This window comes from Cricetulus griseus, chromosome 2 (genome assembly GCF_003668045.3).
Source record: "Cricetulus griseus strain 17A/GY chromosome 2, alternate assembly CriGri-PICRH-1.0, whole genome shotgun sequence".
Taxonomy (NCBI): Eukaryota; Metazoa; Chordata; class Mammalia; order Rodentia; family Cricetidae; genus Cricetulus; species Cricetulus griseus.
The window spans coordinates 282,908,095-282,925,581 of NC_048595.1; the positions used below are offsets into that span (position 1 = coordinate 282,908,095).

The window sequence follows — 17,487 nt, forward strand, 5'->3', positions numbered from 1 at the left end:
GATGTGTGAAGCAGAAAGGGTATTTAACTAGTCTACATAACATACCTTGCATTTCATTTCATTAGCCTGAAGTTAATCTGTCTTCTCACATGTACAAACAATAGAGGCACACTTTGGTGTGGATCATTTACAATGTCTGGTTATATGGTGATCAAAAGCACAATCACACATGTGTAAATGTGTTCTTACACACAGCACTTTGTGTGTGTGTGTGTGTGTGTGTGTGTGTGTGTCTGTGTGTGTCTGTGTGTGTCTGTGTGTGTGTAGTCGGCCTTTCTTGGCCCCAGGATTCTAAAAGACATCTCAGTTTATAGTACATAGAGTGGTTAGTGGCTAAACAAAGAAAAACTATCACTTAGAAAGTGTTGTATTAAAACAAGAATGCTTTAGAACACAATATTCAACCTTTTGAGCATTTTCACATTTGGAATTCAAAGAGTCTCTATGTTCAAAAGTCAGTTTCCTCAAATACCCTCATATTCACTATCTCAGTTGCAGTGGGTGTGAAAATAGCCCACGCTTGCTAACCCTAATTTCATTCACATAGACGATCTTTGTGTGAGTGTATACATGTGCATGTGCTATGCACACTAGTATATGGGTGTGTGTGGCTTATGAGATCAGAATGGGGCATCAGGAGTCTTTCTCCATCTCTCTCTGCCTTACTTTCTTGAGATAGGATATCTTACTGAGCTAGAAGTTGCTCATTTTGGATAGGCTGACTAGCAACCACTTGTCTCCATTCGGCAGTGTTGTGGTTACAGGCACACAGCCATGCCTGGATATTTACATGAGTGCTAAGAATTCAAACCAAGTCCTCATGCTTAAGAGCAGGTGTTCTTACACATGGAGACAACTCCTCAGTCCCAATCCAGGTCTTCAACAAGAACATTATAATTGCAGCGCTTTAAATTAGATTTTGCATAAAATTTCTTGCCTTGATTACACACACACACACACACACACACACACACACACACACACACACACGGAGACATTGTGCTTCTGAGTGGTTGCTTCTGTGGGTTGGGGGTGGTCACAGCATGGAAGGGCAGGAGGGTACTTTCTTTACCTCCTTATAGGTTTTTCAAATTAGCTTTTCAAAAAATTGATCCATCTTTGCTGTCTTCTCTTCCTTACCTGCCATTCCTTCCTAAACCCATGCAACCTGCTTGGCTCATCACTTCCCCCTGCTGTAGAAACAGCTGTCAGGCTTGCCAAAGAGCTCAGCTGTCAAGCCCAGAAAGTGATCTTCAGCCTCTATGGTAGTGACCATGAATTTCTTCTTCCCTTGTCCTCTGTCTTTCAAAACTCATTTAAATCTTAGGTACACCTGGGCTTTGGATTTGTGTCCCTATTCTATTTGCTGGATCTGCCATTGATCCTTCCTGCCCTGGGATGTCAACTAGACTGTGTGGTATTAATTGATGACATCATCTCTTCAAAGGAGCTTCCTAACCTGAAAGAAGGATGAGGATTCACCAAGTCCTGGATTTTACACCCACCTGGTGGTGCAAGTTTCATCTGTTCATCATTGAACATCCATCTCCCCCTCACAACAGCCTCCACACACACCCATTTTCCTTAGATAAGGTCTCCATTAACTTAGGGTAAAGGCTTAACTTTTACCCCTGACTATTTTACTTGTTTATTTGTATGTTTGATTATTTATTTTTATTCATTTGTTTAATTTCTTTTGACACAGGGTCTTACTACATATCCCTTACTGGTCCATAACTTGCTGTGTAGACCAGGGTGGTATTGAACCTGTGAGAGTCCTCTTGCCTCTCCTATTAAGTGTGCACCTGATAAGTGTATTCCACCATACCTGGCTCACTCTCGACTCTTTCATCTTGGCATTCCATTTCGGGTCAATCCCTCCCTTTCCCAAACCCATTGGGCTTTCTTATTGAGTACACTCCATCCTAGGCATGGTACTAAGTATTTTTTTTAATCTTTTTAAAAATTTTTTTTACTTGCCTTCTGGTGCTAAGTATTTTATATGAGTGATGTAACTTAGTCCTCCAAACAGCCTTTTAGAGCTGAATCAGAAAACTACAGTTTATAATAAGTAATAAATAATAATAATAATTTCTAATGAGACTTGAGGACATTGACAAAAGTAATTTTTCCAAAACCATATAGAAAGTCGGGATATGAAAGATTCGGCAGAAGGCCCTCTGGCTTCAGAGGTGAACATTTAAAAAACTTCTTAAGCTCTGGTTACACAGGTTTTGTCAGGCCAACAGGGTGGCATGTATTTCTTAGTCTCTCACACTACAGCAGTAAATACATTTGCATATAGAAACACATCCAGACAAGGCCAAATTTTGCTCATAAGAGGAACAAAATCCCTTCCGATTATTTTCTTAAATCTTGTTTATGTTTAGAGTTGCTGATGTATGGAGCAATAACCAGCCAACCAAACTCAGGAAGAAAACATTTGAAAAAACAGAATTTTATCCACCAAGCCCTTATCACGAATCTGCAGCTGTACTGAAGAACCTGTGGATCGATTGGAATAATACCAGCCTGTTTGCTCACCTTAATTTTCAATAGTTTTTTCTGAGTGGCTGACGAATCTCCAGATGTGTCTGACCACCGGTGGAGCTCCTCCTTTGCTGAGTGGAGCCAATCTGTGAATTCCTGGACTGCATCTAAGTACATGAGATGGTCTTTCACGATCTCCTCTACTTTTCTCATCTTCTCCTAGTTAAAAAGGAAAAGCACACGCACAGCTGTAGTTACTGCAAGCATGAAATCTAGAGAAATGACAGACTCGATAGAGGTCTCAATGTCTCTCAGAATACCTTGAATTTATTCTTGGATTCTCTGTGATTTTAATATCATAAAAAGAAACCATTACACAAGAGGCAGAGGCAGAGGCAGAGGCAGAGGCAGAGGCAGAGGCAGAGGCAGAGGCAGAGGCAAGCAGATCTCTGTGAGTATGAGGCCACCTTGATCTACGTATGGAGCTCCAGGGCCAACCATGAATACATAGTGAGATTTTGTGAGAAAGAGAGAGAGAGAAAGAAAAGAAAGACAGAAAGATAGGAAAAGAATAAAGAAACTGTGGATTTAACACTTTGAGAAAGCAACCATTTCCCCGTAAGTCTAGCATTTTGTAATTTGTGGCTCAGCATAAAGATCTATGCTAATAGGTATCACAAACTAATTAATCATAATTATTATAGTAACTACTGCTATTTTTATTGTTCCTTAAAATAGCATTTTCCACTGCTTAAATCCTATTATCATCACACGTGACATCAGGGGATGCATAAGTGTAGGGAGAGGCTAGTAACACACACAAGGTACTTATTCAGAGAGAGGCAAGGTTTAGAATTCAAACTTACATCTTTCTGACTCAAAGATAAAAATAAGGATAAACAAACATTTATTTATGTTGATAACAACAGTAGTATCCATAACTCAGAGTGCCCAAAAAGCAAGCCAAAGTAAGGGAAGATCAACACAAATCCCCATGCCTTAATTTCTATAACATCCACAAGTATATGAAAGCATCATGGAGGAAACTATATATATTTATATTTTTTCAATTTTCTATAATTCATATATAATTACACACATACATACACACAAGCTTAGAGTTTAGAGAATAGGAAAATGCAGGGTTTATTAATGATTAAATAAACTCAGTTATTTTTACATAGTTGGAATCTGAGGAGTAAGAAAACTTGCATTTAAAATAACAGTGGTAAATGCAGGGGAAACACAAATCAACAGTTGATGCTCAATCTTGCAAGGAAAATGGATGTGTCTGCCAACAATGCATGCAGATAAGGACAAAAATAGAAAGTTATGAACATTCCCAGGGCTGCAGAGAGAGCAGTGCATGGGAGTAGTCGTGTGTATAGATCTTTTATTTATTTGTGAATTAATCTCTAGGCTAGCATACACAACAATGGGCTTCATCAGAGCACCTTCATCCATATGCATTATGTATTAATGCATATGCATTACGTGTTTCTTCCATTCCCCTTCCCCTTCCCAAAGCCCTTGCAAGTGCCCCCTCCCCTGTGTCCCCTTTCCTTTCCCAGGCAGCCTCCCCTTCTGTGTTCCTGTTTGTGCTCTCTCTGTTTTCCACCTTTCTAATGATATTTATGGGATTCCTGCCCAACAAACTTACACATAGTTGTAGACTGGCCAGATCCAGTAATTCCATTCACATTAAGCTTCTTTACCTGTGCTTTGAAGCATTTGCATTGGTCTAAAGTGCTCACCTTGGCCACAGTCGTTATGTCCTGAAACTGTGTTCTCAGTTCTTCCTGGCCAGCTTCCTTGAAGGACTCATCCTGAGTCTTCTTGTACAGCTCCCTGGACCTTGCTGCTAGTTGCTGCAGTGCACTCACATGGTCCTCTGCCTCCGAGACGATGGACTGAAAGTGGTCCAGCAGGGAAAACTTCTCCTTCAGCCCTGACTGCAGCTGTAAAGGATGCTCTACTTTCTGATCCACCGATTCCATCCACTGCTCCAACTGGCTTTTCTTCTCTAGATAGTCATTCCATTGGTCGATCACAGACTCCAGCGTGCTAGGAGTGAGTGCCACACACTGTAAAACTGAGTTTCAACCTTGGTATCTCTACCAAAACACAGCTACAGGGCCAATGAATCTATTTAAAGTGCTCTGTGGAATATTGTAATGGTGAAATGTTTTTGAGTGCAGGGACAAACAACCTTTTTGATCTGCCACAACCAGGGTATAGTTGCTTTAAACAAAACTAACAAATGCTGGAATTTGAAGCAAGATGTTGCCACACAGACACACAAACACACAGACACACACACAGACATACACACAGACACACACACACACACACACACACACACACACACACACACACACACACACACTATCTTCCAAATGCTAATTGTCTCAAGTGAATGGATAATTCATGTATTACATGGTAGTTATGAAAATTAAATTAAATTAATTAAATTCTGTTTAAGTACATACAAATTATTAAATAATCTTGTGTTTAGTCTATATTACTAAACTCAGATGGCAATAGTTGTTCACTAACATTTAACTTTAAGGTATTTTTTCCTAGGTAAATATTATAGTTTAAGACTGTACACAGAATAATGGCCAATTCTTTTGTGTTATATTTCTGAATAAAAGAAGACTCGATGTATTTATGGGGACAATAGTCACAAATCTATCTTCCTAATAGAGAAATAAATTCTTTCCAGAATGACAGTAAGGGAAGGTTCCTATTATGAGCTTTACAACAATCTCCTCTCTCCCCTCCCTTCCTTTTCCTCTCTCTCCTCTCTCTCCTTCCCTCTCTCTTTTCTCATTCTCTTACTTTCATCTTCCCAGCCATCTCCCCACACCACCACTCAAACTCAAGACTAGTAGCTTGCTAGGAAGTGATCCACTGACCAACAAAGAGACTGCTCCATGATCATGCTGGGTGAATGCCCTGACCTCCTTTGCATAGTATTTGGTTCTTCTGGAGTCAGGATCACACAGGCAATGAGCTTCACTTGCTCAAACTGTTGCTTCTCTTTCAGCATGTTCGTCATCATACTGCTTCAGAATCTTACCCTTCTGGAGAGTCTCTGGAAGTCTAAATCAATATCACACTCCAGAAACCACCAGATCCACCCCCTCTGTCACAGATGAGTGTCTTTTGAAAATTGTTGGTAGCACAATCTGAGTCAGTTTTCTGGAATGTACACTTCTCCCTAGTCTCTGGTCTCCTAGAACGCAAAATGGATTTTGCTTCGGCTCGTTGTTTGCCGAAATCACTTGGGCAAGAAAACCACCCAGTATGTAGCTGTTGGATTTAATTTCTTGCTGAACTACAAGGCAGAGCTCTGAACCTGTTTCTTGGATTTATCATTTTATTGTAATATTTGAAAAAATTCTCCCACATCTATATTCGGTTCTACAAAGTTGAAAGCTGGCCCATTGCCCACACTGGGAAGTTATTTGTGCTCTTGCAGCCTCCTATAGGATGGGAGAGCCCCACGGGACCTGACTTTTCTTTGCTGACCACTAGGAATTATGACGAAGATGAAATGTCCTGTTTGCCTGGAAAGCTACTTTCTCTAACTATGAAAACCAGGATGCAAAGGAAGAAAACCCACACTAATGTTAGATGCCCCAGCTGCTGTCTTCATGGTAGGAGATGACTACAGTAGGTCTTCCAACCTGTGACAACCCTTCATTTCCTGTTCAGTGATTTGCTGCAGTCACTTTGGGAACGCACTTCTATAGTGGCTGAACAGTAGAGAGACTTCAGAATATGGATTCTGAGTTTAGTCTTATTCTTGGTACAATTAATTTGAGAAAAGACCTAGAGAAGGTGAAGGCTTCCATTCCTAAAAACAACCAAGTTTTTTTTTTTTTCTCTACTTCTTCATCGTGACCAATACAGGGCAGGCCTGCACTCTGCCCCTCCTTTTCATTCTTTCTTCTCTTCTTCCCTACCAACTAAAAAAATTAAATGACACAAAAAGTTGTGTATATTAATGGGGCCATATTGTATTTTGAAACATGGATACACATGTTTAAATCAAGCCAAATACATATCTTTTGGAAAAGCTCTCTGTTCTTTCTATGATGAGACATTTAACTACACTTCTTACTAGATTTTTGAGACGTTTACTACTCAATTGTGACCTTTCCTCATCCTGACATTTATGGAGAAGCACTGCAGATTCTCTTGCTCTTGTTTGTACCCAAGGAGCATCCTTTCCACCCTGCTTCCCCAACATGCTTCCTGGTCTCTGGTAACCACCACTCTACTGTGAACCTTATTGGATCATCTTTACAGGTTCCTTGTATGAGTTAGATCAGGCAGTACTGCAACAGGTCTACACAATTTTGAATGGGTTAATGACTGGCAGCAGAAGAACATTTCCCTTTTTGTAGAATTCAGCTCTCCACATCTTCTCCACTAAATGCCTGGATGTCTGTATCACTGTGACAACCTGCAGCACCTACACATATCTGATATCACCAGCTAGGTGCAGTGACTCCAGGGTGAGGAACAGATGTACACGTTAAGCTCAGTTGTCAGCACTACAATTGACTGACAAAAATTCCCTGCACATGCCTTTAAATAGCTAAGAGCTATTAAAGAATCACATGTTCTTGGCTTAAAAAGAGATAATTCCCCGAGCTTGTGTTTTGTGCAAGATTCCTTGAGAGACATTGGGGTGAGAGTGTGGAGGCTGTGGGATTGGGGGGGGGTACAAAATATTTCTTTTCTTTTGAAAAGAAAACATAAAAGTAAAGCACGCTAACATACCAGCACTAGTCTTTGCCCCATGGGAAATATAACACAGGCAAAGACAGGCATGCCTGTGCATAGGGAAATAACATGCTTGGCAACTCTCCCACAGGCTGCCTTGGTTCTGTGACATGACTTTATTGAACTTCTGGGTCTTTTTTGGGCAAATAAGAACTAAGAGAAAAGTTTGTACCCCTGTGCATGGATGGCAGAACTCATGACGTCAGCCCACGTTGTTTTAAGTGTCTCCAGCTGAGCCTGGATCGCCTGCTGACCCTCCTTGTTGCTGCTTCTTAAGGCCTGGTCCCCTTTGCCAATGGCCATATTCAACTTGACTTCTCCTTCGCCTTTCATGAGGAGAATCTCCTAGGGAGGAAGAAGGAGATGTTGTTAGTGGGAGTCTGAAAACCTGCTATGTTAAACAATGGCTGTTTCCCAGAACTAAGGAGCCGCGGTCTAGAGTGGTAGCTCAGTTTGCAAGCACAAAGATCTGAGTTTAATCCCCAGAAGTCACATAAAAAGCTTGGAGTTGTGGCATGTGCGTGTATTCTTAGCTCTGGGGAGGCAGAGACAGGCAGATCCAGGGATCCCTGGCTAGCCAGTCAGCCTGCTACAGGAACTCCAGGCTAGTGAGAGACTAAAAAAACAAGGTAGATGGTAACTGAGGAAGGATAGGTCCACAAGCATGCACACACTGATGCATGCACTTTCTGCTTTCTGCCAAAATAATCAAGGTAGGAATATCTCACTTCAAGATGCAAGCAATAAATTTGCATAAACTTTAGGCTAGAATAGTATAAGCTAGATATCAGGAGGCATGGGGTCCAAAGATCAACTTAAATTCTTGGAAAATTTTGGGCCACCAGCCAGGAATTATAATTTTGTTGACTGATTTCAAGAGAGAGACAATTAATTTAGGCAATGAAGAAAACATATCTGCCAAGAACGAAACCTCTCCTTCTGTTGTTGCCTGACTAACTCCCATTGATCAAGGTCATGTCAACTGCAGGTCTGTCTTGTGTTTACAGAGAAACCTTGTCACTCCATTCACAGCCCAGACATATGCTCTGCAATAACAATTCACACACTGGTCTCTGATCTCTTAAAACACGGGCACTAACTGCTATTTCTATATTCTCAGCAACCCTCACAGTACTGGTAACAGGGTAGGTATTTAGTCTCCTTTGATGGCTAACCACTGAAACAAACAAACAAACAAACAAAAATAAGGCTGTTAAAACAAAAATGCTCCTCCCAAAAGAAAAAAGTAAACACTGTCTCTGAATATTTTATCTATTCCTCTTATCTCCCACATTGTCATTTGTCACTTCCCAGACAACTGGGACCAATTCTAGCCTCTGTACTTCCAATCAGAGCAATGGGCAGCAGTTTGTGGGCTGCACATACCTGAATCTGTGACAATCGTCCCTCTAACGTCTCCTTGTTCCCAAGAGTGCTCTCCGAACAAGCCAACTTGTCTTGCACATCCTTTACCCGGGACCACATGCTCTGTGTGGCTTCTTCAAGAGCTTCGTGCTCCTGTAGGGCCAGCTGACAGCTGCGCAGCCTCTCTTTGGTTACTCTGAGAAGGTTTTGGTAGCTGGTAAGTAGCTGGGTGTACCGGCGGCCTCCCTTTCCAGCACCGTGGCTTTCTTCGCTGAGGAGCTGCCCTCTCTGGGAGAGCTTGTCAAGGGACTCTCTGGACAAACAGAATTTCTTTTTTTAGTTCCAGAATCCTGGGTCCAGGGGGGTGAAAAATGACTGTTGACATTGGATCAGGAACCAGACAAAAGCTCATGGCTGATATGACTTTAACATTAAGATGCTGGGGACCAAGCTGGCTACTTGCCTTCTTAGCGTAGCCAACACGTGTCAGAGAGTATGAGTCCATTTCTGCCATGTTTCCATCTGAGTCCCAATGGCAGAGCCTATGTCTCTAGGAAATCAGTTCAGGAAGTGGGCTCATCTTATCTCTAGCATTTTTTCATCCGTATTTGATATCCTAACCAAGGCAAGCCCCCATGCTCTATTGTGGATGTTATAGCTCGAATGTGAAGTGTGCCCTTTGGCCCATGGATTTAGACACTTGGTTCCCAGTGGCTGGTGATGTTTGGGAAGTTTGTGGAAGTTTGGAGAAGCAGATCCTTACTGGAGGAAATGGGTGACTGAGGATGAGCCTTGACATTCATTTTATAGCCATGCTCCACCTCCCACTCATTCTGTACTTCCTGACTGCTGATGCAGTGTGACCAGATGGCTGGCGGCCCTGCTCTTGCTGCCATGTCTTTCTCACCAAGATGCCCTCAAGCATTAAACCAGAATCAAGCCTTCCTTCTTCAAGTCACTTCTGTTGGGTATTTTGTTTAAGCAATAAGAGAAGTAACGTATGAAGTTGACATCTCTCCTTCATGAGAATTCTGCTTTCCTGTTACTTTCTAAGTTGCCTCTTCACACCTTGACATAGGCATCACATCCCTAGGCAGTATCCATGACAACCTGAGACAGACAGGAGATGTGTGCAGGATTCCTGTGCCTCTACACCACGTCTTACTCCCTAACTAAATCTACCTGAATCTACCCATAGGCCATCACTGTCTAGAAGCCAGGGTGACTGCACCCATCTCCATCCCCAGGACATGACACAAGGATAGGCAGAGACAAAGTGGGGTGGGGGACGCTGCTTTCAAATATCATGGTAGGAGCCAATAGCCTTCCTTGGTGTACCTTGAGCACTGTGGCCCTCACAGCTTCGAGCTATGTAATTGGGTCTGGTGAAAAGAACTCAAACTCTTGCATGGCTTGGTTGTAATATTCTGAGTTCTTAGTTCAACTTGGCTAGTTTTCTTTCCTTCTTTTAATTATAAAGTAACAGTTTGTAGTCACGTAAATGTATGGTTTATAAAGCAATACTGTGGCTTATGAGCATAATGTGGAGTGATTGAATCAAGCTGTTCAATGTATCCATCACCTCACATATTTCACATATTTTCCATAGTGGGAACTTTTGAAATTATTTTCTTAGGGATTTTTAAAAATACAACTTTCTATTTTTAGCCACATTTGAATGCGTCCAATAAACTACAACTGAAACAGAACAAAGCCACACACTCCCATATTCCTTGGAAGTGGGATTTTGTACCTTTTGGCTATCATCTCTTCATTCCCCTTTAGTTCAAAGCTTCTATAAATACCAGTCAGGGGAGCCTGAACTTCTCATGAGCACATTTATCAAGAAAAGTCTTGGTGATTGGCAAGAACAAGGGGTCTTAATTAGGACTCTTAAGTAGCTGTGGAGGTAGCTTAGTTGGCAAAAGTGGCCATCACATATGCATGATGACCTGAGTTTAAATCCCCAGAGCCCATGTAAAACTTTGGACATACTGACAGATGTCTGTAATCCCAGTACCAAGGAGGCAGAGACAGATGGGTCCTTAGAGCTATCTGACCTTTTAGCCTAGAAAAGATCTTATCTCAAAAATTAAAGGGGAGAGTAACTCCTGTAGATAGCCATTGCTGACCTGTGACCAATACCATGTATAAGTTCAGATATGCATAAACTACAGACACACACACACACACACACACACACACACACACACACAAAAGAACATAATGTGTACTATCTACAAGTCTGGCTGTTTCTGAGTGACTCCTATGTAAATAGCATCCTTTGAGTCACTCTGAGATACATTTATCCAACATGACTCCTGCTCTATAAGACTGGTGAATTTGTAATCAGTTGGCTTAATGAGCAGGAGGGTGAGTTGCATGATATATTATACCTGTCATGAGTTACATAATAACTAATATAAAACATTTCATTGCTACTACAAAATGGTTTGCTCAATGGATGGTAAGCCTCCCTGAATCTCAGGTCTTTATGCTTTTACACAGGGTACTTCCCTCTAATATTTGAGGGACTGGGCACTTTATGATGTAAAATACCCAGATAATTGGAAGGAGCAAGCAGCACACTTGACAGAAGCAGTAGGGTGGTGTGTCTCACTGTGGTGGTGCACACTCATAATCCCAGCATTTGATGATTGAGGTAAAAAAGATGGTTAGTTGTCAGGCAGCCTGGTTTACATAGTGAGACCCCCAAAACAAAGAGGGAGGTGACAGCATGAGAATCTGAGTAAGGAGCCCTTTGCTGCTTCTGGAAGTGGCCAGTTGGTAAGGAAAAACCCCAAGACAAACACACTAGAGGTCACTTAGCATCTGGTCCTAGAATACCAGAGAGTGATACTTCAGTGATTATGTGTCTCTCGATGTTGCAATTATTAGAAAAATAATAAAGACCAGGGCTGATGGTGTGCACACTTAAAATTCCAGTGCTGGGATTTTACCAGGGAGGTAGAGACAAGCAGATGGTATCTCTAGGACTCATTAGTGAGCCAGCCTAGTTTACTTAAAGAGTTGCTGACCAGTGAGAGATCCCCCCCCCCACAGTAATAAGGAGAACCGTGTCTGAAGAACAACAGCTAAGTTTATCTTCTGCCTTCCACATGTATAATTGGGTACTTGATGGGGGAGGGCCTTCTGTGTATATGATTGTCTTATTAGTTGATAAATAAAGTACTGTTGGCCAACAGGAAAACAAAACAGGTGGGACTAAGAGCCAAGGAGGATTCTGGGAAAAGGTAGGAGAAAGCACAGAGTCACCATGTGAGCCTGGAAGACAGGACACTTCTGTTGGCATCTGATAAGGTAAGTCTTATAAAATATATAGATTTATGATAATTAAGACTGAGCTAGCAGATGAGAAATCCTAGTCATTGGCCAAGCAGCATTTGTACCTACTATAAAACTCTGTGTGTTACCTGGGACCATAAAATGGCTGCAGGCAGAATTTGGGTGGCCTGGTGGAAAGCGCCCACGTGGCAGCAGGGCTCGGGCAGCTTGGTGGAAAGACTTACTGTAACAGGTACTGATAATGGGCACTTGATAATGAGAGGTACTAAAAGACAATGAATTTGGTGGTGGGCCATTTCTTCCTGTGCAGGTTTAGAACAATGATTTTGGGAGAAATTGTGATAAATGTAAATAGAAGCTTGTGAAGAAATGGGAGCCAAGAAGAGAAGTCATTTACAATGTCAGCAAGAAAGGCAGGTGTGCGGTTGGTTGTATTATATTGTATCTATACAAGAGTCAAGATTTGGAAAGCAAAATGTAATTTAATTTTCAGGAAGTTAATAAAAAATGATGTTATTGTTCTCTTAATTCTATCATCATTTTCTGTTTTTCCAGACAACAGGAATGTAAAGGTAGTAAGAAATGAAGTCTTGAAAGGTGTCTAGAGATGGACACAAATCATGCCAGGGGCATGTCTCAATAGTTATCAAACTGGAGTACCAACAGGTACCATGCTGGGTAGGCACTTTATCCTTGGGTTGCACATCTGCAGATTTGACCACTCACGTACTGAATACGTATTTTAAATAATCATGTCTGTATTGAATACACACAGACTTTTTCTCACTACTCATTCAATAACAGTACAATAGCTACTTCCATAACATTTACTTTTCGCTATATTGTAAATAATTGAGAGCTGATCCAAACTGTGGGAGATACAAGCAGATGAGATAAAGTGATACCACATTTCATGTCTTGGGTGCTCATGAATCTTGGTCCCCACTGGGGTCCTGAACACAGCTTCACAGACACAACAGGATAGTTAGTCATAATACATGTTCTGTTGTGCATTTGTTTACATGGATTTTCTTTAAGACAATCAACACCAGCATATTTGATCATAATTAGGACTCGGTGGACACAGAGAAGGAGCATGGTCTGAATTAGGCACTTTTTACTCAGGCTATGATTTTACTGATTTGTTTGATTAAGCAGAGTGGGAAGCCCTTACACTAGAGAGGCAGAAAGGGAAAGTGCTAGAGGTGGAGCAGGAACACAAGGAGCAAAAACACTGCAGATGGCAGTTGTGTCAAAAGATAAGGGGACTCTACCCATGAGAGGAGTCAGGGAAGAAATGAAGAGAGACCATAGGGGAGACAAACCAAGCAAAGGCGAGACCTAGTAACTACAGCTCTCATGACTCTATCAATATTGTAAGGACCAGTAGATAGGACTGGGCTGGAATGGGAGTTGGGTTTCCCAGCTGTGCTTTTTCTCAGTGTGGTTTTGTAGTTTTCTTACGGAAGCTTCCTCTGGAAATAATCAACACAAGCTAACACCAGGAAGGGAAGTGCAGAGTTCTTAATAAAATCTCTAAAAGCTAAGCTGAAGTTAGAGAGAGAAGGGAACAATCAGAGAGGTAACAAAACTATAAGCAAGCTACTAATTTCTACCCACGCTTTCTGTAGAAAACCACACAGCCATAAAGAATGCAGCCTGGTAGCTGAGATATTCAGGGACTGAAGAAACCACAGCCACCAAACCAGTAAAAATCAACCAAAAAATCAAGCCAGTAACTAACTGATCAGCCTAAAACGTGTCAGCAAATGAAGAACCCACTCCATTTCTACACTCTACCTGGCAGCCAGGAGTTCTCCCAGGAACATCTCTACTTTATGGACTTCATTTTTCTTCTCGGACATATGCCGTTTACTCTCCCCCAAGTTTTCTGTTTTTAACCTTTCTTCCATCTCATGGAGCCACAAGCTCAGTTTTCTGTGCTGATCCTCGAAGCTAAAAAAAAAAAAAAAAAAAAAAAAAAAAAAACCATCTTAGAAAAATCTCAATGTGTCTGCTACTGTATCAGTGGTCGAAGTTACTACCTCTTCTTGTGGCACCTAAGGCCTCATGAATTTTCAGCTTAGAGAGAAAATTCAACAAGAAGTTTGCTTAAATGATCAGGTGTGTGTGTGTGTGTGTGTGTGTGTGTGTGTGTGTGTGTGTGTGTGTGTGTGTGTAACTGACTGAACTCTTGATCTATGAAATTCAGTAGCTTCTTTCTCCCAAGACTATCCCAGCAGAGACGAATACAAGGAGGAAAACTGGTTCTAATAACCCGAGTTAGCAAAACTGACTGACATGGCATGCAGCCAGATCATTTGTAATTACCAGTGGATATAAGTCCTTAAACAAAGCCAAATAAAACTTTCAGAAGCAGTCATCAATTATTTTCTTGCAATTAACCTGTGATGCAGGCAGGGCAACATTCATTATAATTTAAACTCAGAGTTCAAGTACTACTGTGTTTTCACATGAATGGTTCCCACTAAGCCTTTGAAAACCTGCATTTATTGTAACAACCTACCTCCCCAGCTCCGAAGCACAGTCCTGGAGAGCCTGCTTGTCTTTAAGGCACTGTTTCAGAAAAGCTTGGAACTCTTCATTGGCTTTTGTGATTTGCTCCTGGATGCTGCTAACCATTTGCTTGGGCAGATGTGCGTACAGGGTTTGTCCTTCCTGTGTCACTGTATCCAGCTTGCTCTGCCCATCACTGACTGAATCCAGGACACCCTGGAAGTCGAGGTAATATAGATATCTGCTATTATAAATGGGGTTCTTCATGACAATGCTGAGCTGAGGCAGTGAAGTAAGGGGGAAACAAAGTTTAGTCTACTGTGAAAAGGTCTAATGAGGCTAGGTTGAGAAGGATGCATGCAGTTGATGAAATTGAGGTTTCTAATTGAGGCAGTGTAAGACAGGACAGCAATGGAACTGAGGAGGAACTAAAAGCAGTAAGCTGGAAGAGAGGAGGTTCTCATCAGGGCCCCATTATCAGTGTTTTCCTGTTCTTAATGCCCCAGTCTCCTGGATCCAGCTCCTATCTCCTCAAGTAGTTGGCGGGACAGTCTGCTAACAAGGTGGCCACTCCACCTCTTGCCCGTCTTCTCTGGCTACTCTGCACAAAGTCCAGTCCTCAGGATGGAACCTTCCTTTCTTTACACATACCTCTTCCTCGGAAGGTCTATGTCTGGGCTTCCAGAGAGCAAGAGAAACCTAGAACTTAATGCTGGTCATGTATCCCTCGAACTCCAGAATGTCCCTTCAGTTGTCATCCAGACATTTCTGTGTGGAATTCCACAACGTGGAGGACAAGTCTACTCTGAATTTACTATGCCTCTTGCAAAACTAGCCCTGTACATGAAACAATAACCTGACTTCCCATGCAGACGGCTATTGACAGAAATTTATCACCCATTGGGCCATACAATTCACAGGTTCCTTAATATGGAGATTTTTGTTGTTGTTGTTGGATGGTTGTCTCGTGGAGTGTAGGCTGGCCATAAACTTGAGAGCTTTTTGTGTCAGAATGCTGAGTGCCAGGATTACAGGCTTCATCATAACACCAGGCCTCATTGATTTTTGAAAATAAACATTGGAACTGGGCATGGTTGTTCATGCTTTTTAACCCCACCACTCTGGAGGCAAAGGCAGGTGGAACTCTTGAGTTCGAGTTCAACCTGGTCTACAGAGTAAATTTCAGGACACCCATGGCTACACACACAAAAAAAACTTGTTTCAAAAAATAAAACAAAACAAAAAAGGTTAAAATAAAGTTTCATTTTCAATGACTTTTAAGGAATGGCCAGTGGGTTAAAAATGAGACCTAGACAGTTTCCAGCTTGCTTTTGTTTTTACCTGTGACTTTCTTTGTGGCCTAACACCTTCTGACTCAACACCCCAACTCTTTAATGGGTAGAAGAAAAGATGGATAAAATAAGAAGGTTTGGGCAAGGAAATAGTAAGAAACAGTCTGGGTCTGACTCAAGGCAGTGAGTGTGTCTGGGAAGGAAAGGTATCAGCATCATAGCATCCATATCACAGCATCCATACCCACATCACAGCATCCACATCTGCACCACAGCATCCACATCAGCATCACAGTATCCACATCAGCATCACAGCATCCACATCTGCACCACAGCATCCACATCAGCACCACAGCATCCACATCAGCACCACAGCATCCACATCAACATCACAGCATCCACATCAGCACCGCAGCATCCACATCAGGATCAGAGCATCCACATCAGCATCAAAGCATCCACATCAGCATCACAGCATCCACATCAGCATCACAGTATCCACATCAGCATCACAGCATCCACATCTGCACCACAGCATCCACATCAGCACCACAGCATCCACATCAGCACCACAGCATCCACATCAGCATCAAAGCATCCACATCAGCACCGCAGCATCCGCATCAGCATCACAGCATCCACATCAGCATCACAGTATCCACATCAGCATCACAGCATCCACATCAGCATCAAAGCATCCACATCAGCACCACAGCATCCACATCAGCATCACAGCATCCACATCAGCATCAAAGCATCCACATCAGCACCACAGCATCCACATCAGCATCACAGCATCAACATCTGCACCACAGCATCCACATCAGCATCAAAGCGTCCACATCAGCATCACAGCATCCACATCAGCATCACAGCATCTATACCTGAAGATCCTGTAGCCTGGCTTCTAGAACTTGGCTGTCACCAGTTAGATCAGAAGCGTCTCTGGCTGCTGCTTTTGCTCCTACAAACCATTCTTGGAATTCCTGCATGGAATCTTTTTGAAAATAATAAAAAGGAAGGATAAATCCAAAATGCTGAGTGAGCTTCTAGTACTGTCACAATAAATTATTTCTGTATTCTAGCCCATTTCATCCTGCTTTTTAAAACACTTCAAAAGGGAAACAATGGGGTATAAAATATTATAATGTGATCGACAGCCATGAATATTTATGGTAAGGTGGAGAAGTTTCCTTAGAGACCAAAAAGTAGTAAAATACTTGGAATGCTTGATTTCCCATTGGGTTGCTTTATTTTGGGAAAGGGTTTATAAGAATGCCAGGAGAAACATGCTCTGGAGTGTTAAAAATGTGCATGCATGTTCATGTGTGTACACATGTATGTGTTTGCATGTGCATGTGTGTGAAGGTCAGAAGTCTACATCGGCTGTCTTCCTCTGTTTCTATCCATCTTTGTTTTCTGAGGTAGAGTGTCTAATCTGGAGGTCATAGATTCAGCCAGACTGACCTGTTAGTGAGTGCCAGGTATCTAACCATCTCTGCCTTCAGAGCCAGCCTTCTGCGGACATGCAGGGGATCCAAACTCAGCATATCAAGCTAATTACCCATAAGCCCTCTCTCCAGACCTAATAGAAAGGATCTCTTAATGGCCTGGGCAGGAACCACTTCCTTGTTTTACTACATTGACTTGGAAAGCCACCATGTATTCTCATCAGAATGGAACACAGCTTCTCAAAAGCAGAGACGGGGAGTGGGAGTTT

At 42.0% G+C, this 17,487-nt stretch overlaps 1 protein-coding gene across 2 annotated transcripts in view; it reads right to left on the reverse strand.

Annotated features, from left to right (window-relative positions):
* Window positions 1–17,487, reverse strand: part of Syne1 (spectrin repeat containing nuclear envelope protein 1) — a 453,101-nt gene that overhangs the window by 238,980 nt on the left and 196,634 nt on the right. The window contains exons 47-53 of one of the 2 annotated variants that reach the window (XM_035440411.1): window positions 16,652–16,764; window positions 14,486–14,691; window positions 13,759–13,914; window positions 8,674–8,965; window positions 7,460–7,632; window positions 4,245–4,554; window positions 2,545–2,709 (exon numbers count right to left, since the gene is read on the reverse strand). In XM_035440411.1, the coding sequence (XP_035296302.1) occupies window positions 2,545–2,709; window positions 4,245–4,554; window positions 7,460–7,632; window positions 8,674–8,965; window positions 13,759–13,914; window positions 14,486–14,691; window positions 16,652–16,764 (1,415 nt within the window). Of the gene's footprint in view, window positions 1–2,544; window positions 2,710–4,244; window positions 4,555–5,408; window positions 5,567–7,459; window positions 7,633–8,673; window positions 8,966–13,758; window positions 13,915–14,485; window positions 14,692–16,651; window positions 16,765–17,487 lie in introns of those variants that run through there. The other variant, XM_035440412.1, reaches the window with a different exon arrangement.